The 24,829-nt window shown below is 40.2% G+C and overlaps 1 protein-coding gene across 10 annotated transcripts in view; it reads right to left on the minus strand.

Annotated features, from left to right (window-relative positions):
* EML6 (EMAP like 6) overlaps positions 1-24,829 on the minus strand; it is a 272,181-nt gene that overhangs the window by 102,404 nt on the left and 144,948 nt on the right. For 9 of the 10 annotated variants that reach the window (XR_004820268.1, XR_004820267.1, XR_004820266.1 and 6 more), the window contains exons 8-11: positions 7,248-7,449; positions 4,482-4,619; positions 2,553-2,809; positions 370-582 (exon numbers count right to left, since the gene is read on the minus strand). Coding sequence is in view for 7 of the 10 variants with exons in the window: in XM_027623736.2 (XP_027479537.1) it covers positions 370-582; positions 2,553-2,809; positions 4,482-4,619; positions 7,248-7,449 (810 nt within the window). In the remaining 3 variants the exon portion in view is untranslated. The remainder of the gene's footprint in view (positions 1-369; positions 583-2,552; positions 2,810-4,481; positions 4,620-7,247; positions 7,450-24,829) is intronic. The other variant, XM_027623739.2, reaches the window with a different exon arrangement.

Raw genomic sequence — 24,829 nt, forward strand, 5'->3', positions numbered from 1 at the left:
ATAAAAGAATTTGAATTACAATATTGTAATGTAATATATAATTTAAATTATGAGTGTTTATTTACATAAATAAAAACAAAACTATGACTTGTTTAAAATGTGAAACATGAATCTTCTCAATCACAAACTTGCTCGTAATAACTCTGTGAACAAAACCTGACTTAAATTGGTAAAATCCCATATTTTAGAACGTCAAAAGTAAATGACATCAACAACACATTTTATCTAAAAGTGTAAAAGAGTAAAAATGAACATAAAGATGAAATGAATAATCTGCAAGAATAGACACCAAGAAAATCAGTCTTAATTACACTGCGTATACATTTTAGATTAAATACTTATTCAATGAAATCTCTCTCTTGGTCTTACCTTTCTTGAGACAAGGAAATTTGAACAACTTAACCAGTCCAAAATCATCACCGGAAACCAGCACAGAGCTGTTGTAATTTGCATCCACTGAATTGATGTCAGTGACATCAGTGTACTTTGGCCAAATTCCACTCACTTCAGGGCCTTTCACACAAGTCCAGGAGGCCCAGGGAATCCCTTTGATTTCTTCTTTACTTGTTAAAGGCTTCCCAGCTGAAAATTATCAATACATAGTAACATAATGTTACATTTAAAGGCATATTCTAATTTCCTTTATTCATTTTTCTTATAGAGGTTTATAGAAATTAAAAAAAAAAACCTCTATAAACCAAGGAACCTAAAGAGTCTAATCTCTTTACCCAATTTGTGATTTTCTTCTTCCAGCATGGTTTAAAGAGAGTGCATGATCAAAACTCAGATATGGAGCTGAGAAAGAAAATGATCATTGTACTCAATGTAATATCCAAAACTACTATACAGATAGTATGCTTTGTGTTATTGATGAAATGACTTGTATGAAAATATATATATTATCATATTTAGTCACCAACAGTTTGCCAGATTTTTAAAAAAAAATTTATTCTCAACTTCTACTTTTCAAAAGATCCACAGAAGTAATTTTTTAAAATTTAGGTTCCAAAAATTTGTGTAAACATTTAATGGATATTATATAAATTTAAAAGCATTAGACAATGAAAATCCACCAAATTTTGATTAAGTAAACGTAAGTGGTTAGGCAAAAGAGTCTTGACAGTTGTGCCTGGTATGTTCTCAAATGTATGGCACGATTCCCCGTTTGTACCAGAACCTGGTGAGAGAGGTCACCCAGGGGCACACAAAGGCAGAAACACATGGATACAGAAATGCTTGGGAAAATGTCCTGTCATACACAATTCTAAAATTCAAAATCAAGACAATTTAGCATACTACCTTGTAGTTTTTTCTTCAAAAATAAACAAACGTTTTCAAATAAAGAATCTGTGAGAATTGACGCTCTTATACATTACCGGCACACTGTCAAATTGGCACGCAGAAATTCTAGACTGACAGCATCACATAAAAATTCATGAAGATGAACATAAATCAGAGAGTTGACAGAACACAGTCTTTAACCCAACATTCCCCCTCTGGAAAATATAGTCCAAGGAAGTAACTCAGAAGAAGAAATCCCCCCTATATGAAGATATTTGGAGACGCACTATCTGTACCAGTGAAAAAACTAGAAATAAGTAAGCCCAAATGCTCACTAACAGGAGGACAAGAAAGCAAATTATGATATTATCACTGAGCAGGATGTTACTTTATTATTGCAAGTGATAAACATGTATTCCATAATTTTTCACATATGTAAAATATATATGAAATAATTTCAAGCAAAGAAAGTAGACATGCAGCAATATCCACCTAGTGATGGTGTGCTGGTGAAGTTGATAGGGCAGAGGTTCTTTTAAAAGGCCATGGTTACATTAGATGGTATAAACTATTTTCCAGTAAAAATTAATTTTTCAAGAAAAATTTTAAGATAAAATATTATTTGATGACAAGATTCATGATATTAAAATTTTCCTCTTATGTTAAAAAAATCATTAGTCAAAGATCACAAAACAGAAAATTGTCTTTTATTTCTGCCATTTTAGTATTACGAACTAAATGTCACTAAATGTTATAGAAGTCTGATGAATCTCTTCTAAAACAGATAGTGGAGGTGACAAATAAAAATTGTACTTTTTAAATCCCAATTAGCTTATTTCACCAAATAATATCATAAAGACTTCCAATTATGAAGAACACAAATTTCAGACTAAAACCATCATAGCAAATGAGGACCGCGGTCCTCAAATGTTTAGCATTTTTGGGTATTTTTCTAGGGTATCTTTCCTTTCAGTTATCTTTAGGCACTCTTTATAACTTCTAGCTATATATCCTTTGCCCATTATAACCCCTGCAAATATTTTTGTCCAGTCTGTGCCTTGTCTTTTCATGATTTCTTTCATTGCACAGTGATTTTTTATTTTAATATGTTCCAATTTATCAATCTTTCCTTTGAGAGTTTGAAATTGGGAGGGGGGGTCGTGTTTCTGAGAACATTCCTTGCCCTGAGATCATGATGACATTCTTATATATTTGCTGCATGTGGTTCAGACTTTCGATTTTCACAAACATCCAACACCTGCAGGACTTACATGGCATCTTGTAGAACAGGCGTTCTCCTGCGCCGTCATTGGTCTGCAAGTATTTGCTATCCAAAGACCAATCAATGTGGGTAATGAAACTAAGGGACTTGCTGCATTCTCCAATTTTCTTATACCGCTGGGCAACGGCATACACATCCACTGGGCCGTCATTGGATCCCACCGCGAGGTAAGAGCCATCTGGAGAAAATTTCATTTCATGAATGACTTCTTTTCGATCTTTGATATGAACCACTTCTGTCATATCTCTATAAGAATAAAAAGCAGCAATAAAAAGTGATAAGCAGCAAATCTAGAAATAGAAACCCCAAGCCATGTCTCAAAATTTGTATGTCAGAGAAAAAATGGTTTCAAAAGGGAGAGAACACCTATAGGAGCTGAAGGATTAACTTTTGAAGAAAGATATAAAATACTATTCAGATTCTGGCCATTTCAGGCAAAATTAACCGACATTTGAAATATTTAAGGTTTCCAAAATAAAAACAATGAAAAATTTAATGAAGTGCCTATTTGCTTTCATGGTTAATTATGTATTATTTTCCCCTAAAACTTTTTGCCTTGAAAAATTGCGGTTTGTAACATTGTTTTAAAAACATGTCCTGGAGAAAGGTGAACTACATCAAGGTTACTTTTTTAATATTAAATTCTTATGTAATTATTTAATTTTCACCGGGAAACTCAATAATTCATGTAACAGATCACCCAGATTTTGCATCCCTTTTGATCAGATTCTGGTAAGAACTGCTGCCCTCATTTGAAAGTTGCCACCATGAGACAGAATTCTGACTAGCAGGTCCCCTGTGCCAGTACCAACAACTTCTTCCACTCCCAACAAAGTCAGTGCACAAATAATGGCGAATATTAGCTTCCACATAATTCCCCTCACCTGCTATCACTTATTAACAGCATTATCGTTTACTTTACATACACTATACACTATGTATATACTATATAATATACTTTGCTATAATATCATCAAATAGGGTTTGGGGGTTTTCTTTTGTTTTTTGGTTTTTTTTTTTTTTTTGCTTAGGAAATCCATCAATAAAAATCCATCAAAAAGAAAAGAAGATCTGGTAATTGGCCATCTTTTCAAACCATGACTCAGCAGAGAAAGAAAATGTTGTCTACCAACTCAGTAATAAGTTATGGGTGGTTGCTAAATGAGAATTTAGTGTAATAAACCGTGCCAAGATCATTTTTCAAAGCTAGATAGAATCTTCTATGTGCAAACCATGCAGTATCTAATTTACAGCTTCATTTTCTTTCTGTAATCACAAATTATGTAAGCCAAAAAACCAACCAGTGCGTTTAGAGAAATTATATGCATGAGTCATAATTTTTGTCCAGTAAAGATAGGATGTTAATAAATATGAAATATTCCATTTAAGTTTTCATTATAGGTGGAAGAAATCTTTTACTCAAGCCCACCTCTAAAAATCTGGCAGTGCTGGAGCCTTTCTCATTTCTTTCTCTTTTCTTGGCTTCCTATAAGCCCATAACCTCTTGGGACCAGATAAGCTTGGGAGTTCATTATTCACTGGGTTTTAGAAAGGTTCACATACGATATATTATGTAACATCCCCAGTAGGAGTTAGGGCAGCACCCCATATTAAACACATTAATATTTTTGTAGCAAATCACATGATAATTATTCCTATTAAGAGATTAATAGGCAATAGACAGTCTCAAATCAGTTCACTGGGTCAAGACGTGCTAACAGATGAGTTATCCAAAAACTGTGGATTTTCAAAGCGTTTGGATTTGAGAAATACAGATAGGGGACTGTGAATCTAGAGTGTTCCTATTTGAAAGAGTAAATGCCTTTTTCCTTAAGTCCTGGCATACACCATGGCCAGGAGAACTGGTTTCAACAAGAGGGCATTTCTGACATTATTTTCCCTATCGGTCAGTACATGCCTGACTCGGAGCACAATGAAAGAGCCATCCTTCATGCCCAGGGCCAGCTGAGATCCATCGGGGCTGAAGGCCACACTGCGAACTGCTTCCTCCATGTTACAGCGGGCGATCAAGGCATGGTCAGCCAGGCTCCACAGCCTACGCACAAGAACAAAGTAAAATCAAAACCCACTTCTCACGGTCCTCGGCCAGCCCCGGGCCTCAAGGCCAGTTCACCATTCTGATGGTGATGACAGCAGAGGACGCACCAACTCCACACCAGTCCTTCCTCGCGGCAGGTCTGGCAATCTGGGAAGCTGTTCAGTTTATCGCTGGGTCATTGGCACCATTTGAAATACCCAGCAAGAACCATAAAATTAGGTAACATTTCCAGAGATTTTGAGATTGATAAAATAAGGACATTTTAAACACTCCCTCACACAAAATCTTGCTATTCTCTTTGGACATTCAAAATCATTCTTTATTTATCCCAATGGTTGTTAATAATGTTTAAAGAAAAAGAAGTGCTACTGGATGTTATTATTGTTAATTCGTTTAAAGAAAATATGAGTACCCTTCTAGTAACTGTGTTATTTAAGCACCTGTAGATCGAAACCCACCTTGCTTACATTTGTTGGCCTCCCTAGAAAGAAAACCTATCTGAGATGGAGAAGATGGAAAGACACCCCTGCCCCTGCCCAGGATGGTCCCACAGTCAGCTGGGTTGTCGCTGTCATGCCTCACAAGCCCTCTGGGCGCCCCACTGCAGATAGGTCCACCACCCTTGCTTGGGGCTGACACTTCACAGTGCCCCTGGCTGATGGGTACAGCTACTGTGGGAGAAATGGAGCTCCAGGGGCAAGTGCCCCCAACACACAGTTGCCGCAACTCCTGAAACACCTGATCCAGGCACCTCAGACTGAGTGAACATGAACTAAATATTTGAAGATACAAATGAGGGTTTATGCTAGTTGCAATCGTGGTAACCGATCGCTATCTGCTCATGGTCCTAAGACCATCTTTTCTAAACACACAAACAACAGGATCTGCCAGGGGGACCGAGAATCTAGAGGTCTGCCATAGGGAGGCATGAATAAGTCACACATGGTGCGGTTTCTCTAAATGCCTTCTGCCATCAGGATGGATGGAGGCAGGCTCCTTAAAATGGAGAGCTGCACAGTGAAGAGCTCGCTGATCCCTGAGGCAGCCTGCACCGTTCAGCCAAAAGCTCATGGTAGTCTTGCAATACCTCGTCCATTATTCATAATCTCATGCTGCTTTTAGCCTTGTACTATTTCAAGCAATGTAAGCTTTGCTTTACTAGCACGCAGAAACTATCACTCCCCAGTAGACTGTACCACCCCTATAAAGTCACTAAAGCTCATCTTTCTTAAGAAATTAGGGCTTAGTCTCTTCTTAAGTTGCAATATTCAGTGTAAAAGAACATTTATAATTTTAGCCAAATTCATGGTTAAGGGGAATAAGACATTCTGACAGTCAGGGCTCCTTGGAGATGTTTGCATTTCTCAGATGCAACAAAGTTGCCAAAATACAAAAGCTAAAGACTTTCTTGAAATCATTTCTATCTGGATGAGTATAAACTGAGTATCTCAGGTGCTCAAGTAACTTGGCACCAATTTGCCTGTTCAGGGAACGCTCAGAGTCAAGGAAGGAAAAGGAAGAGACGAGGGGGAAGGTGAGTAAAGAGAAGCTTAAACCATATAAACATGTATGCCACGTGGAGACACAAGTGTGTGTTTACTGATGTTTAGATTGATGGGGCTTCAGTGCTTGGTGGAGATCACGAAATGGATTTACTTTTGGATTTATACCCCACTAATGAGCACATTGTGCCTTGATCAGATTCACAGACATACAGAACCAGAGCAAGGGAGAAGCAGGAACCTCCAGTCTAGTCTACAATGTTCTAATTTAGCTATTAGAGCCCAGAAGCAGTAATCAATCAACCACCTGATCCAGCAGCCTCTCCCTCCCACTGGCATGCACTCTTTCTGGCCTGCTTGTCATTGGGCACATTTAAAGGTCAGCGGCAAATACAGAAGTACTGAAGTCAGTGGAACAGCTTTCCTCACACACCTCTAAATCCTACATTCAGCCCTTCAACCGTCACAGAAATATTCGAAGTGTGCTCATAATGTGCATTTTATGCAATGCTGTGCTCTCAAAAAATAACAAGCGATCCACAACAAGAATCCTTGAGGCCCTCATAAAATTGCCTGTTTTCTTAGGAACCAGTACTTTCCTTTGATTTGAGGACAATGTTCAAAATTCCGTCAGGATTTGCAAAGAAAAAGTTGTTTCCTCACACCGAAGACAACTCTGAAAATCAGAATTTAAGTTCTAATGAAGACAAACTCATGAATTCACCAATGGATATGAATGTCTATAACAAAACGGTGAAATGCTGTGCACAGGCCCCTGTGGAGGACCCAGTCCACAAGTGGGAAATATAATCTAGCCACAGATAGATGCACTTAGCTCACATTATCAATTGAAAGAGAACTGGGAGCCTATCTAACTAGGAGCAGTATATTTTCACTCCTCAGAGCATTTTCATGACTTAAGATAGAGCCAAAGAAAGACAGCAACAACCAAATGCTAAGAAGCCAAGTGTTGTTGCACTGAATGTCTCAACACTCCACTTGGAAACTGTGGTTCTACACTGTGCTTTATCCTTCTCTTGAGTAACAAGCAAATTTGGGCAAAATAAATCTGTTATCCCAAGGCAGCCCGGGAGATGACAAGCACCATTGCCGGGGGCCCCACCTGACAGAGCGATCGTCACTGCCTGTCACAGCCAGTGGCTTCTTGGGGTGCAGGGCCAGAGCCCAGAGCTCCCCCTCACAGTGGCCTTGCAAGATAAGCATCGGCTTGTCTCGTTCGCGCACGATCACTTCAAATATCTCACTGTCCTGGGTCCCTGCTAGAAGGCGGTCTGCTTTCCAGCACACACTCCGGATAGAGAGGCCTGGTGAAAATAAAGAAAGAAATAAAATAAAAGCATATATTCACACCATTTGCAAATAAAGAAAAACACCTACACACCCTTTCACCAGGATAGCATCTAACGCAAGGCAGTTTAAAAATGCCGGAAGGAGAAATGTCAATTCCACATACTGTATTATTATTTTGTATTATTTACCATTTCCTTCCATGTGTTGGTCATTTACCCCACCCCTTGTGACGCAGGAGTAATCACTCCCATCTGACGTGTTTTTACATCAGGATGTATTTGAAATACTACATCTTAAAATGAGTATGAGGAGAAATTGGTCTATGAAAACCTATCTCTTTTTGAAATAATGTACTTCTGATTTGCTATGGAAAAGTTAGGAGTCACTTCAATCTTTAGGATGCTGACACTATGTTAAAATTATATGTGGGCGATACTACAGAATGGTTAATTGCCATATTAGGCAAGTTTACTATGTATTTGATCAGAACCTAGACTCATTTTGCTGGATAAACAGATGTACCATGTCCCAGAAATATGCAAATGAAACTAATTTCAGTCTCTAAATACCATCAAACATTTGTCAGTGAAGATGCTATTCTTCTCTGACTTAACATTTTATACAGTCCTCTCTAAAAGCACAGTACTTCCTTGAAATACCCTTCCACCTCAAGGTACATACTCTCCAGGCAGGTCTTCATTTGCCTGCCTGATTTTTTATTTCTTGGACTTCTACGGTCTGTTTTGTTCCTTACCGGGTACATTATTTATATACTTAGTGAATTTTCTCATGCCTGATTAGAAATACAGACAGAATCCCGCTTTCACAACTACTTTAAATAAGGCAGGGATGTAGTAAGCTTTGAGATCTGAGTTGTCTCCCCAGTGGGCTTTGTGCCTCTGGCATAGAAAGTACCAGAAGTCAGAGCACAAGACTTTAGTCCTGCTCCATACCTGATTGGCCAGACACACCAGGGAGTGTCACTTTCTCTCTGGAAACCAGTTTTTCTCTGCATTAAATGCAGACTATAATTATGGAGACCATGTGACATATCACTCAAGTTAAGACTACTTTGAAAGACAAATTAAATTTACATACTTTTAAAAAAAATGTATGTATAGAGAGAGTGCACGCGCATGCACAAGCAGGGGGTGCAGCGGGCAGAGGGAGAAGCAGGCTTCCCGTGGAGCAGGGAGCCCAATGCCGGGCTCGATCCCAGGACCCTGGGATCATGACCTGAGCCGAAGGCAGACACTTAACCGACTGAGCCACCCAGGCGTCCCATAAATTTACATACTTTAAAAATATTTAGTTTTTAACTAAGAAAGCAGCTATACCATGTTGAAACAAATAGTTCTATCATAACATTTTCAAATACAAAATTATAATTACACTTTATCACAAAATGATTAAGTCTAGAACAGAGGGATGAATAGGCAGAGCACAGAGGATTTTTCAGGGCGGTGAAACTATTCTGCAAGACACTGTAAAGGTGGATACATGTTATTAGACATGTTTCAAAACCCACAGAATATATAACACTGAGAGTGAACTCTAATGTGACCTATAGGCTTTGAGGGACGATATGTCAACGTAGCTTCACCCACTGTAACAACTGTACCACCCTGGGAGGGGATGTTGGTAGTCAGGAAGGCCATGCATATGTGGTGGCAGGGGGTCTAGGAGAAATCTCTGTACATTCCATTCAATTTTGCTTTGAACCTAAAACCACTCTAAAAAATTAAGTCTATAAAAAAAAAATCCAGGACAAATGCTAAGCCAAAGGGGATGCTGGGACAAAAGAAGTGTTAACTGGGGGTATATGGAGATGTTAACTATAACCCTCACCTTAATCAACTCACAGTGGTCCTAAAAGGATCCAATGAGAGGAAGCATTCATTTACAAAAAAAAAAAAAAAAAGTATTTTTTTAAGGCACACAGGCAGTAACCATCTCTACTCCTTGCTCTGAATTCACTCTATGTCTCTTGAAATGGAAGGAGACAGTACATAGGCTGATTTATTATTCCTGCTCTGAGTAGTAAGGAAAGATACCTTGGCAATGGTTACTTCAGGGTTAGTCACTCAAAATCCTGCCAGCAAACATCATGATGGACTTTCAAGGTTGGGAAGGACAGATACGTGGTGAAAGCAGCCAGGGTAAAATTGCAGAATGACAGGGCAGGCAGCTCAGCTGTGGAGGAAACTCTGCTTTGTAGCGACAATCTTTTGCCCTATCCCTTTCCTGTCCTTCTCTCTTTCTCACACTTTTCCAGAGGTTTAGTTACCATTTGCTAATTAACATATTCCTGTTTCTTTCAGGACAGGAGTAAATTTGTTACAGGCTTTGATCACTTATGATTTTATTACAGAAGAGGTTCAACACTTTGTTCTTCAGAAACAGGAAGTACAGAGGAATATTAACTCTTTTTTTAAGAAAATGTTTTATTTTATTTGAGAGAGAGAGAGAGCAAGCACAAGTGGAGGGCAGAGGCAGAGGAAGAAGGAGAAGCAAGCTCCCCACTGAGCAGGGAGCCCTATGTGGGGCTCCATCCCAGGACCCCAAAATCATGACCTGAGGCAAAGTCAGATGCTTAACTCACTGAGCCACCCAGGCACTCCAGGAATATTAATTCTATTCCAACATCAGCAAAAAACATCAAATAATTTACTTTTTATTTGTTGTCTATTTCCTCTCACTAATGTCTGTGAATACAATAATTTTCCCAGTTGTATACACTGTTGTATCCTCAATACCTAGCCCAGTGTCTGGCATGTAATATATGCTCAATAAAAATGGCCAAATAAACTAAAACATCAGAATCACAAACATTTCTTGTGTCCTTGGAAATACTAAGAAATAAATGATAACATCCCTATCCTCAATGAAAACACTGAAAGGAGGGATTTGTTCATTCATTTATTCAAACATTTTTTATTAAGTACCTACTACGTGCCCAAGACTAGAGCTTGGATAGTGAATAAGCCTCACACCCTATTGGGAGTTTATTTACATTCTAAGGAGGAGCAAGACATTTGCAAACAGATATTTACACACCAAAAAAAAAAAAAAATTAAAATGACATATACAAGATTCTAGGTCAAGATGGGGATGTAGGAGGATCCTGAATTCATTCCTCCCATGGACACACCTAATCTACAGCTACATACGGAACAATCTACAGCTACATACGGAACAATTTCCCCTGAAAGAAGTCCAAAAGTAGCTGAACAATTCCTACATACCAGGCAAACAAGAAAAAAAAAAAAAAAAAAAACCTCACATCAAAATGAGTAGGGGCGGCCGAGACACAATCTTGCTATAAATCCCACCCTTGGGCAGCAACCCACAATTGGGAGGAAACTCACAACTCTGAGCTTCTTTCTGAGGAGTGAAAGTTTTGAAGCCCACATCTGACACCTCAATGTTTAAGACCTGCACCTGAGAGATGAGGCCCCAAAGTATCTAGCTGTGAAAGCCATCCATAGCTTGTATCCATGAGATCCACAAGACTGTAACAAATTAAAAAATAGTGGGTTCACTGTGGCTATCCTCCAGGGCCCAGTGCGGAGGAAGCTGAAATGCCCAGTTATTTTGTGAAAGAGGACTATTTGCTTAAAGTTTCAGTCTGAAGGGCAGGCATCTAATCTAATACACACCTTGAGGCCCACTGAAATACTCTCCAAAGACTGAGGAGGCCCGAGGGTGCTATGCTTGCACTTTCCCTCTGCCTTGTTCCAGCTTGCTGCCATCTCCTGGAAAGAAGCCTGTACACACAAGAGGCACCAAGGTTCGTATGGCTACTGCCCAAGAGTCACCCCTTGACCTCCTGGCTTGGGAGGCCAGCAGTGCCTACATTCATGGATCCAACAAGACTGTAACAAATGGAGAAACCGTTCTTAATCAGCTACCCCCTAAGGCACAGCAGAGACAGAGCAGCTTGAGATGCCCAGGCTCTCTATGGAAGAGGCCTATTAATTTATCTTCATAACTGTGGCCTGAGGGGCCAATCTCTAAATAAATACACATCTAGGGATTGGTCCACTCCAGAGACCAGGGAGGCCCTTGGGTACCATTTTGCACTCTCCCTTTGTCCTGCCCCAGGTCATCAGTGTCTCCAAGAAAGGAGCTTATGCTCAGGTCTGGCACCCCAGCTTTTGTGGCTGGGCCCGAGAGGATACATCTCTTCATAAACTGGTTCTGAAGGCCACCAGAGCTTGAGTGCACAGGTTCAATGGCATGGTAAGCAAACAAACAAATAATTCTTAATTCTTAACTAGCTATTACCCCAGGCCTCAGTGCAGAGGGAACAAACAGAAATGCCCATCTCCTGCTCTTTCCCTGAAAGAGGTGTATGTACATACTTTAAAAGCTGCTGTCTGAGGTCTGGCTTCCAATCGGACTGAATATAGGTGCTAAGATCCTCCCTTTTGGGACACTGACAGGTCTTGGTACACCCTCAATTACTGGGAATGACAAAGAACCAAGTAGGCTGTTTATACAATCACAAAGGTTTGATGGACAACCAAGAGCTAGGGGAAGGGCTGAACAATAAGATTCATCTACATGAGGCCATCTCTTTAAGACCAGGAGAGGTGCCTGTTTAATGTAGAGAAGCCAACTGAGAGAGTCAAGAAAAAATTAACAAACAAAAGAATATGTTCCAAATCAAAGAACAAGATAAAATCTCAGAAAAAGACCGCAATTAATTGGAAATAAGTCATTTACCTGATAAAGAGATCAAAATAACAGTCCTACAGATACTCACTGAGCTCAGGGGAACAAAGCATGAACAAAGTGAAAATGTCAACAAAGAAATAAAAAATATAAGAAAGTACCAAACAGAAATCAGAGATGAAAACAATAACTGAACCAAATAATACACTAGAGGGGTTCAACAGGATACTAGATGAAGAAGGAAAAAGTTCAGTAAACTCCAACAGAGGGCAGTGGAACTCACCCAATCAGAACAGAAAAAAGAAAAAAGAATGAAAGAGTGAAGACAGCGTAAGAGATTTATGAAACAACCCCAAGTAGACTAACATTGGTATTATAAGGGTCTCAGGAGAACAGGGAGACAAAGAGGCAGAAAACTCATTTGCAGAAATAATGGCTAAAAATTTCCCTAACATGGGGAAGGAAACAGACATCCAGATCCAGGAAGCACAGAGAGTTCTATGTAAGACGACCCAAAGAAACCCAGACCAAGACATATTATAATTAAAGTGTCAAAAGTTAAAGACAAGGAGAGAACCTTAAAAGCAGCAAGAGAAAAACAATTTGTTTTGTATAAGGGAAGTCCTATTAAGACTATAAGCAGATTTTTCAGCAGAAACTTTGCAGGCCAGAAACTCTGCAGAGAGTGGCACAATATATTTAACTTGCCGAAAAAAAAAAGAGCCAACTAAAAATACTCTACCTGACAAAGTCATCCTTCAGAACTGAAGAAGAGAGGAAGACTTTTCCAGACAATCAAAAGCTAAAAGACTTCATCTCCATTAGAAGGGCCTGACAAGAATTGTTTCAGGGACTTCTTTAAGTTGAAATAAAAGGGTACCAATCAATAATAGGAAGAGATATGAAAGTATAAATCTCACTGGTCACAATAGAGTAAAATTCAGAATAATTTAATGTTGTACAGGTGGTGGGTTAATAACATATAAAAGTAGGATGAAAGTTAAAAGACAAAAGTAGTAAAAACAACTATAACTACAATAATTTGTTAATGGACAAAAGAAAAAGAGGTAAGTTGTGACATCAAAAACAAAACATGGGAGGGGGCAGTAAAAATGTAAAGCTTTAGAAGGCATTCAAACTGAAACTATTATTGACTTAAAACAGACTGTTGTAAGTTGGTTTAGGAAAGCCTCATGGTAACCACAAAGCATAACTATAATAGATACAGTAAAGATAAAGGAATCTAAGTACACCACTACAGTACAGAAAATCATCAAATCACAAAGGAAGAGAGCAAGAGGAGAACAAAGGAATTACAAAATACCAGAAAACAATTAACAAAACAACAGTAAGTAGTATCAATCAGTAATTATTTTAAATGTAAATGGACAAAATTCTCCAATCCAGAAACATAGGGTGGCTGATGGATAAAAAATAAAAGACCTATCTACGTTGCCTACAACAGACTCACTTCAGATGTAAGGACACAGAAAGACTAAAAGTAAAGGGATAGAAAAAGGTATTCTATGCAAACAGAAACCAGAAGAGATCTAGGATACCTGTACAAAATAAGCTTGAAGATAAAGACTGTAATAAGAGACAAAGAAGATTATTATATAACAACAAAGGTGTCAATCCAGCAAAAGGATATATTTGTAAATGTTTACATACATATCATATGAGAACCGAGATCTTTAAAGCAAATATTAACAGGCCTAAAGGGAGAAATGGACAGCAATACAATACAGTAGTGGACTTTAATACCTTACTTTCATCAGTGCATAGATCATCCAGACATTAAATCAATAAGGAAACACAGCTTTAAATGACACATTAGACCCGATGGGCTAAAGAACATCCCATCCAAAAGCAACATAGTACACATTCTTCTCAAGTACACATGGAACATTCTCTAAGATAGATCATATGTTAGGCCACAAAACAAGTTAAGAAATTTAAGAAGATGGAAATCTCATCAGGCATATTTTCTGACCACAATGGTATGAAACTAGAAATCAATGACAAGAACAAAACTGGAAAATCCACATGTATGTGAAGATTAAACAACACATTACTGAACAACCAATGGGTCAAAGCATAAATCAAAAGAGAAATAAACAAATGGAATTCCTCATATCAGTGAGATCTTAATCTCAGGAAACAACTGAGGGTTGCTGGAGTGGTTGGGGGGAGATGGGAGGGATGGGGTGGCTGGGTGATAGACATTGGGGAGGGTGTGTGCTATGGGGAGCGCTGTGAATTGTGTAAGACTGTTGAATCACAGACCTGTACCTCTGAAACAAATAATACATTATATGTTAATAAAAAGAAGAAGATAGCAGGAAGGGAAAAATGAAGGGGGGGGAAATTGGAGGGGGAGACAAACCATGAGAGACTATGGACCCTGAGAAACAAACTGAGGGTTCTAGAGGAGAGGGGGTGGGGGGATGGGTTAGCCTGATGATGGGTATTAAAGAGGGCACATATTGAATGGAGCACTGGGTGTTATACACAAACAATGAATCATGGAACACTACATCAAAAACTAATGATGTAATATATGGTGATTAACATAACATAATAAAATAAAATTTTAAAAAAATGGAAATAGAAATACAATATACCAAACCCTAGCAGAGGCAGCAAGGGCAGTTCTAAGAGGGAAGTTCATGGCAAATAAAAGCCTACATTAAATAACAAGAAAGATATTAAGTTAACAACCTAAATTTATAGCTCAAGGAACTAGAAAAAGAAAAACAAATGAAGCTCAAAGTCAGGAGAAGGAAGGAAATAAAGATCGCAGAAATAAATAAGGTAAGAGACTAAAAAGATAATAGAAAATATCAGTGAAACTAAGAGCTGCTTTTCTTTTAACAGATAATCAAAATAGACAAAACTTAAGTTAGACTTAACAAGGAAAAAAGAGAGGACCCAAAGAAAATCAGAAATTAAAGAGGAGACGTTACAACTGATACACAGAAATACAAAGGATCCAAAGAGACCTCTATAAAGAGATATATGCATATAAACTGGACAACCTAAAAGAAAGGGAAAAGTTCCTAGAAACATCCAACTTACCAAAACTAAATTATCAAGAAGTAGAAAATATGAACAGACCAAGAACGAATAAGGAAATTGAATCAGTAATCAAAAACCTCCCAGCAAAGAAAAGCCCAGTATCACATGGCCTCACTGGTGAATTCTACTACACATTTGAAGAAGAATTAATATCAATCCTTCTGAAATGCTTCCCAAAAATGTATGAGGAGGAAACCCTTCCAAACTGATTTTATGAGGCCAGGACAATCCTGATTATCAAAACCAGACAAAGATTCCACAGGAAAATTATAGCCTAATTTCCCTGATAAAGATAGATGCAAAAATCTGCAACTATTAGCAAACCAAATTCAACAATACATTAAAAGGTTCATATACCATGATCAAGAGGGATTTATTCCATGGATAGAAGGATGATACAGCATCTGCAAATCAGTCAATATGATACATCCCATTAACAAAATAAAGAATATAAATCATATGATCATCTCAATAGATACAGAAAAAGCATCTGACAAAACTCAATATTAATTTATGATAAAAACTCTCAACAAAGCATGTATAGAGGAAATGTACTTCAACATAACAAAGGCCACATATGACAAGTCTACAGCTAACATTATACTCAATGGTAAAAAGCTGAAATCTTTTTTCTAAGATGAGGAATAAGACAAGGATGCCCACTCTTGTCACTTTTGGAACAAGTATTTGGAAGTCCTACTCAGAGCAACTAGGCAGGAAAGAAAGAAAAGGCATCCAAATTGGAAAGGAAGAAGTAAAACTGTCACTATTTGCAGGTAACATGATTTGATATACAGAAAACCCTAAAGATAACAAAAAGAGTTAGAACTAATCATGAATTCCGTGAAATTGCAGGATTCAAAATCAATACCTCAGAATCAGCTGCATTTGTATACACTAAAAGTAAACTACCAGCAAGAGAAATCAAGAAAACAAACCCATCTACAAATGCATCAAAAAGAATAAAATACTTAGGAATAAAATTTTTTAAAATATTTATTTATTTATCCCAGAGAGAGAGAGAGAGAGAGAGAGAGAGAGAGAGAGAGAATGCAGGGGAGGGGGAGAGGCAAAGGGAGAAGGAGAAAGAAACTCAAGCAGACTCTGCTCTGAGTATGGAGCCCAATGTGGGGCTTGATCCCACCACCATGAGATCATGACCTAAGCAGAAACCAAGAGTCCAACGCTCAGCAGACTGTGCCACCCAGAAGATCCTACCTAGGAATAAATTAAACTAAGGAGGTGAAAGACCTGTACACTGAAAATTATAAGACATTGTTGAAAAAAACTAAAGATGACACAGATCAATGGAAAGATATTCCATGCACACGAATTGGAAGAAGATTGTTAAAATATGTAGAATGTCTATACTACACAAAGCAATCTACAGTTTTAATACAATCCCTATAAAAATTCTAAAGGCATTTTTTTGCAGAATAAACAATCCTAAAATTTGTTGTATGGAACCACAAAAGACCCCGAGTAGCCAAAACAATCTTAAGAACAAAGCTGGAGGCAACATACTTCCTGAATTCAAATGCTGTTACAAAGCTATAGTAATCAAAACAGTATGGTACTGGCACTAAAAGAGACACATAGATCAATGGAACAGAGAGTCCAGAAATAAACCCACCCATATATAGTCAATGAATTTATGACAAAGGAGTCAAGAATACACAATGGGAAAAGGACACTCTTTTCAATAATGGGTGTTGGGAAGACTGGACAGCCACACGCATTACAATGGAACTGGACCGCTATCTTACACCATACACAAAAGTTAACTCAAAATGGATTCAGGAACATAAGAGCTGAAACCATAAAACTCCTAGAAGAAACATAGGCAGTAAATTCTCTGAAGGCATTCTTGGCAATGATTTTTTGGCTCTGACACCAAAAGTAAGGCAACAGAAGCAAAAATCAGTATGTGGGAGTACATCAAACTAAAAAGCTTCTGCACAGCAAAGGAAGCAAAAACAAAATGAAAAAGTAACCTACCAAATGAAGAAAATATTTGCCAATCATACACCTGATAAAAGATCAATATCCAAAATATATAAATAACTCATGCAGTTCAAGCAAAAAAATAAAGACCCCAATTTAAAAATGGGCAGAGAGGAGCACCTGGGTGGCTCAGTTGGTTAAGTGTCTTCCTTCAGCTCAGGTCATGATCCTGGAGTCCTGGGATCAAGCCCCACGTCATCGGTCTCCCTGCTCAGCAGAGAGCCTGTTTCTCCCTCTCCCTCTGCCCCTACCCCCACTCATGCTCTGTCTCTCTCTCAAATAAATAAATAAATAAATTTTTAAAAATATTTAAAAATTAAATAAATAAATAAATAAATAAATAAAAATGGGCAGAGAATTTGAGTAGACATTTCTCCAAAGAAGACATACAGATAGCCAACAGGTACATGAAGAGGTGCTCAACATCATTAATGATCAGGGAAATGCAAAACAAAACCACAATGACACAACGGCTCTCATTAAAAAAGATAAGAAATAACATGTGTTGGTGAGGATATTGAGAAAACTGCTGCTGGGAATGTAAATTGGTATAGCCACTGTGGTAAGCAAGATAGAGGTTTCTCAAAAATTAAAAATACAATTAACATACGATCAAGCAATTCCACATACAGATATTTACCCAAAGAAAACAAAACACTAATTCAAAAGGAAAATGAAACCCCATGTTCACTGCAGCGTTATTCACAAGAGGCTGATTCCATGTTTGGGCTACGTGTTTATCAATGGATGAATGAATAAAGAAAATATGGCGCGCGCGCGCACACACACACACACACACAACACACACACACACAAACACACACACAATGGAATATTATTCAGCCATAGAAAAGGAAATCCTGCCATTTGGGACAACATGGGTGGACCTTGAGGGCATTATACTAAGTGAAATAAGTCAGATAGAGGGGCACCTGGGTGGCACAGTCAGTAAGACATCCGACTCTTGGTTTCAGCTCAGGTTGTGATCTCAGGGTCCTGAGATTGAGCCCTGTGCCGGGCTCCGCACTCAGCAGGGAGTCTGCTGGAGTTTCTCTCTCCTCTCCCTCTCCCCCTAGCTCTCTCTCAATAAATAAATGCTTTAAAAAAAAAAAAAAGAAGATACATATTACACAAATTCACTTATATGGGGAACCCAAAAAACAAACAAGCAGCAAACAAACAAAAACCCCCGAATTCACTGGTAAAAGGAACAGATTGGCGGTTGCCCAGATAGGGGGTTGGGAGGTAGGCAAAAGAGATGAAGATGGTCAAAGGATACAAACATAGAGTTATAAAATCAGTAAGTCCTGGGGATGTAATGAACAGCATGAAGACTATAGGTTCATAATACCATATTGTATATTTTAAGTTGCTAAGAGAGTAGATCTTAAAAGTTCTCATTAAAAGAAAAAAGGTAGAGCTATGTGGTAGTAGGTGTTAACTAGACTTATTGTGGTGATCATTCCGCAACATATACAAATATCGAATCACTATGTACACCTGAAATGCATATGTCAATTGTAGCTCAATAAAAATGATATACACATACAGATATACACCCAGATCTCAGCAATGGTTTACATAGTTAAACTGTCATTGAAATATTCCAACCACAGTCCCTTCATAATTCCACTGATTGTCTTCAAGAGCCCCCTTCCCAACCAGGCCTGGTACCTGTGGCTGCCCGCTAAGCATGAGCATGCCGGCCCTTCCCCACGGCCTCCAACAGCAGGTCCTGCTATATGAGGCTAAAGGCTTGAAAACTGAAATTTCTCCCCAAGATCTGGCACTGCATTTGGTCCAGTATGCAAACATTTTTTTTTTCTTCCCACCACCCCTACTATTTTTTTACCTGCTCATTTTGGGGAACAAATTCGGCAGGGTACAAGAATATTATACCAAACAATCCACCACCTGGAATTGCCAAATGTTAACATTTTTTTAAAAGTTTGCTTTGTCTTTTTTAAAGAGGTTTAGGAACAAAGAAAAACTTTCCAACTCAGTGAGGACTGATGAGCCAGTCCAGTTACATAGCACCCGCTGTGTTTTCAGACTGTGTCCTGAGAGTTCTTGCATTCCTCCATAGGGCCCAAGGGTTTTGGCAAGGCGAGGGCCAGACAACGAGAGACCGAGAGGCCAAGTCTGAGGACCCCACTCCTCTTTTCCCTCAACCCCTCGCAATGTGTGTTTCATAGCAGATTTCCACTGAAGTATGGAAATACTATGGAAATCCAAAATGGAGGGGCTTTAGAGAAGGCAAAGGCAATAGAGTGAAATGATATGGATTATTTCTGACTAAAGATGGGCAGAGGGGGAAGGAGAGAGAAGGAGGGAAGGAGTTGTTACATTTTCATTGTTTACAACATAAACTTAATGAGGTGAACATTTTCTCTCAGAGACCAACTCAGGCTCTCCGCAAATACTCATTGATTCCAACAGATAAATTGTGTTTTGTCGCATCAGACAAGTCAATCCCAGGGGTCTACCTAAAAAGACAGAAAGGACACTGGGCCACTCTGACTTCCAAGGTAACTGTTTAAAATAGGAATCACGTCCTGAAAACACCTCAGTGGACAGAACTGTATTCAGGTTTCCTAATAACATCCTGTTTTCATCATTTCAAACCTAACTGCTGTTCTGCATGCAACACTGGTGAAGAGAATGGCAAGGGTCTCATCTGGGTACACTCTGGAAAGACCTTAGTGCCTGGTGGATGGGCAGGGTTCTCCCAGCATCGCCCTTCTCCTGTCTGTTGAGACTTGGTTTTAACTTCTCTGACACAGATGCAGAGAACAGTAGTGTAATAGTGGTTTCCTAGCCAGACTGGCCAAGGTGGCCACTGCTTTGGGAAATTATTAAGCTATCTTTGCTTTTTGTCTTCTGCTGTGGGAGTCCAAAAAACATAAGGTATTATTCGGAATATAGTTAGAAATCCACCAAAAATAAAGAGAATGCCAGGAAAAATCATCCTAATTATTTAAAACCATAGAAGTGCTCTTTTCTTCTGGATGCATGTTTCAGAGACAGTATGAGCTGAAGGCGCTTTGCTGAACTGGAGAGGGGGCCTTCGCAGACACTCCCCTGAGAAATGTGGGGCTCTGGCCTGTGCTTGGTCCGGATAGCCAGCAGATGGCAGTAAAGAGCAACCACCCACTTAAAAATCAGCTAAGGCAAAGACCAAAATCTCACCAGCCCCTTGCCTCGTGGTTTTGTATTCAGACCAGAGAGTGGTAAACAGCATCTTTCTAATCCTTTTGGTGAATGTCCTGAAACCAAGGTATTAGTAGATCTCATCCATGAGTATCATGAATATCAACACAGACCTAAGGGACACTGCTTATTTTTCATTGGCTCACTGAATGGTTAAGTACATGGCCTGGACTTATATGCCAGCCCCAGCCCCTCCCAGCTGTGATATGGCAAGCTACTCAGTCTTTTAAATCTTCAGTTTCCCTGTCTGTGAAGTGGAGAGAATATTGGCACTCGCTGTTATAAGGAATCAATACAATCATATATTTAAACACTTGACCCACGGTCTGGCACTTAGGAAATTCATAAATATGAGTTGTTATTATCTTAACCAGCAAGTTTTTATTGGTCTCAGCAGACAGCACCCTTGTGGTATATGCAGTCCGGTTCCAGCCCAGGCCGGGTTAATATCAGGAGCGATGAAGTTCCTGCATACACCTTCCCTGGAGTCTCTTAGTTACCTCCTTGTGTTACAGCTTACGTGCTGTTGTTGTTGTTGTTTGTTGTTTTGGTGTGCTGGCACCATAGCCTTAGAAGGAAAGGCTATGGTCCCACACACAAAGACAGAGCAAACTATATGGGGAATAAAATGGTCTTTCCCCCCAGCTATTTGGCCCGAGAAGGGAAGATGGGGTGTGTGCGTGTGCATGTGCGTGTGCGTGTGTAGTACATATTAGTGTTCTTAAATCCAGTGCTTTGCCTGATATATAAGCAAAGGGCCAAGAGCAGATACTCCAATCCTCTGGTGCATCATAATCTGCCTGAAAAGTGTTTTTAAAAATATGGGGGCCTGAACCCCAACCAGAAACTCCTCTCAGTCAGTCTGGAGTGGGGCTAAACATAGGTATTTTTAGCTCCCAGGGCTGAGAACCACTTTTTTGAAAACCACCACCAAGCTGTTCCCAAGCTACTGTGTCTTATCAGACTTATCAGTCACATTGTTGAAAATTGAGATTTCCAGGCTGCATCACCAGCTGATTCTAATGCAATGGTTCTTTAGCTACAGGATGGAAAACTCTGCCCTAGCAGATTAGAGAGCCCAAGTTCTGATGAGTAGAAAGCAAAAAGAAAGTGCAACGCTGAGAAGTCCAAGTCAAACAAGCCAGCCATGTAAATGGGCAGGAATGATCCCCACTGACATTACCCAGCCCTGGGCCCAGAACCTTACATGTACGCTCACATGAGCTTACAGGAATGCTCACAATGGTTCAGGAGGAGGCCCTATGGACAGCACCAGGCCCTAAATGGGACCAGTAAATATGAGGAAATTGCAGTGTTGACAGTGTACATTTAATTGCCCGAAGTTCCAGAGTGAGCAAGCGACAACAAAAATGAGGATTCGGGCAGTCCAAGTTTGGGACATTCTTCCCCACAAAGGTAAGGCCCTTCTCCCAAACGTACCAAAAATTAAACAAGATATGGTGATGGCTTTTTCCTATAAACCTAACCTTACTAAAGATGCCATACTAAGGAGCACCCTCGGTAAAGAGGTAAAAGGTAATAAAAAAAAAAAAAAGCACTCGCAAGACAGAGCTCACTCAGACAGAAGAGGGGGTGTAGGGAGAGGATGTGGAAGTGCCAGCAGGGGCCTTGGAGGCCCCTTGACCCCCGCCTCAGGAGGGGGTGACTAAGGCCACTGACGGGGTCTGGAACAGGCCACAGACTCCTGGCCCTCCCAGCAGTTCTGATGTCCTTAGGGTAGTGCTGAAGGCAGAGTTCAGGAACCTGTAGAAAACAAGAGGGAGGGAGTCTCTCCAGGGATTCATGAGCACAGATGACTGGGTGCAAGCCTGGCCTTATGATTTGCAGAGCTCAATACAAAATGGAAATGTGGGACACTTGGTTAAAAAATGATTAAGAATTTCAAGGTGGTAAGCAAAGCACTCACCAAGTGCAGGGCCCTTCTGGGCAGGAGACCCAGGGAGCATAAAGATCTCATGCCCTGGGGGATACTGTGCCTGGGAATCCCCAGTTAAGGATTAAATGGGATCCTGCATGCAGAGGGCTTGGCAGAGTGGGCCCCAGGAGCTATGGCAGGAGTGGTCAGGCCTCCCACAGGCTGGGCAGGGGCTAGTTTTACACTAGCCTGCAACTGGACTGCTGCACCAAAGGCCCACAGTCTGCTGCTCCTGTCTGCAAGGGTTCTCTGCCTGAGAATTCCAACGGAATTCATAATGAAAGTTACTCTTGACCAAATCCTTGGCTACTTCAATGTTCATTCCTCAGGCTCCCAAATCCTGTGGCCACAGGAACTCTGAAGCATCCACACAGCTTCACAGGACCTCAGAAGACAGAGACACATGACCAAGCCCACCCAACAAAGAAACACCCAGGCCAGTTTTTATCTAAGACATGCTCAGGAAGAGTGTTTCGAGGGGAACGACTATCAGAAGGAACCAGACGGTCAGCTTCTGCCTGTCTGACACCACATTCCACCACGAGTCTGAACAAACATGCCGCCCGTGTCCGTTGGCAGCTACTTCGCCATCCCCACCTCCCGCTCATGCTTGGTCCCCGGCAGCACCACCACTTTCTCAGCAGAACAACTGTGGAGAAGGCGGCAGGGCCCCAAGGACGATGGGCGGCAGACCAGGGGAGAGGTGACAGAGGAAAGTAAGGAAGCCAGCCGAGGAACCAGAACAATAGAAGGGACGTGCTTTGTTTCGATTGTAAACAAGGGTGTTCTTAGATTTGAGTTAGTCTTTTGAGTATTCTGTACCAGGTTTGCTCAGCCATAGCCCTGTTAACACTGAGTGCTGGATAGTTCTTCCTTGTGGGGGTGATCACAGCAAGGTGACACTATAAGAGGCTCAGCAGTGTCCCTGGGCCCTCCTGAGATAGACCAGTAGCACTCCACAGTTGTGACAATCAAAAACATCTCCAAACGCCAACTGTCCTCCAGTGGACAAAATCACCAATGATTGAGAACAACTTAACCCCATGATCCTCAATGTACTCTGAGGAAGAAAAACGGCATTAAGAAGAATAAATAGTGGGGAAGAATAACCTGGGTTCCCCCCTCCCATCCTGTCCCCCACCCAGCCGCTCTGTGCTCCAGAACAGGGTGACCTGTCTGAGGTGACAGCCATGATATGCATCTCCCTAAACCCTTCTCTGACCTCCTATCACTGGTCTTTAGGGCTTAACCTTGAACACAGCAGGACACAAAGAAAGGAACCAAGCTGTGTGTCCACTTCTGTGTCCTTGTCACTTATGCACCTCCCCAAGGCTCTGCGCCCCAGTCACTCACATTCCTCTCCACACATTCTTCATTCCTTCAGCAACAGCTGTTTCCAAGGACCCGCAGGTGCCGGGCACTGTTTTAAGCCCTTGAGAGGCGTCAGTGAACAAAGAGATTCCTGCTCGCATACAGACAACAGCCGTAAGCATAATAAAAAGCAAATCATATTGTTTGTAACGAGGTGAGAAGTAGATCTGGCAGAAGGGGATGGGGAGTGCCTGGGGTAGTAGAGGCAGAGTGGGTTTCAATTTTAAATAAGGCATCAGGACAGGTTCATTTGAGCAAAGTCCTGAAGAGGAGGAGGGCAGCAGTCCTGCAGATCCCTGGTGCGAGGGTAGGGAGAGGGAGCAGCCTGGGGGCACAGAGGTCACAGGAGACAGTGGAAGCCAGAGCAGAGGGCAGCGCAGGAGGAAGGCATGAGGGGGAGGAATTAGTAGGCCATACTGAGGCCTTCGATTCTTTATTTGGGGAAAAGAATGTGATTTGGCTCACATAAATTTTGAACAATCCCTCTAGCTGCTATTCTGAGAATAATGTTTGAAGCAGGGACACAAGATATAAAGCAATGGCAGACACCTGTGCAAGAGACAGGGGTTCAGGCCAGCAATGGGGCAGCGGAGATGGTGAAAGTCTAAAAAGGGGCATCTTCTATCCTGGGGACTTTAGCCTCCTACTCTTGCTTAATGCTGAGGGAAAGCTGCTTGACCGAATACAAGATATCTCTGGATTCGAAGTTTATATAGTACATTAGACAGAAGCACAATTCAACAAATACGTGTTTGAAGTTAAAGTAAATGCACAAAAAATTCCAATAAGCTGCCTAAAACATGCTTTTTAGAAGAGCTTAACCAGTTCCTAGGTGTGTATCTGATACTTAGTAGATGCTTAATAAATGTTTATTGAATGAGTACATATATAATACATCATAATTACCATATTCCTCCAGACATAATCATTTACACCCACTAACTCTATGTATTTATTACCATTAATGTAATTTGTGTTGGTTGCCTTGCTTTAAGAATTAGTTTTGGCTTTTTTGTTACCGTTGTAAGTCATTTAATCTTCATTATTTTATGCAGATCATAAATTAGTTTTAAAAATGATCCGACTCAAAATGCCTTAAGTTTGAAGTGAGATAGAAG

This window comes from Zalophus californianus, chromosome 8, assembly GCF_009762305.2.
Source record: "Zalophus californianus isolate mZalCal1 chromosome 8, mZalCal1.pri.v2, whole genome shotgun sequence".
In the NCBI taxonomy this organism is placed as follows: domain Eukaryota; kingdom Metazoa; phylum Chordata; class Mammalia; order Carnivora; family Otariidae; genus Zalophus; species Zalophus californianus.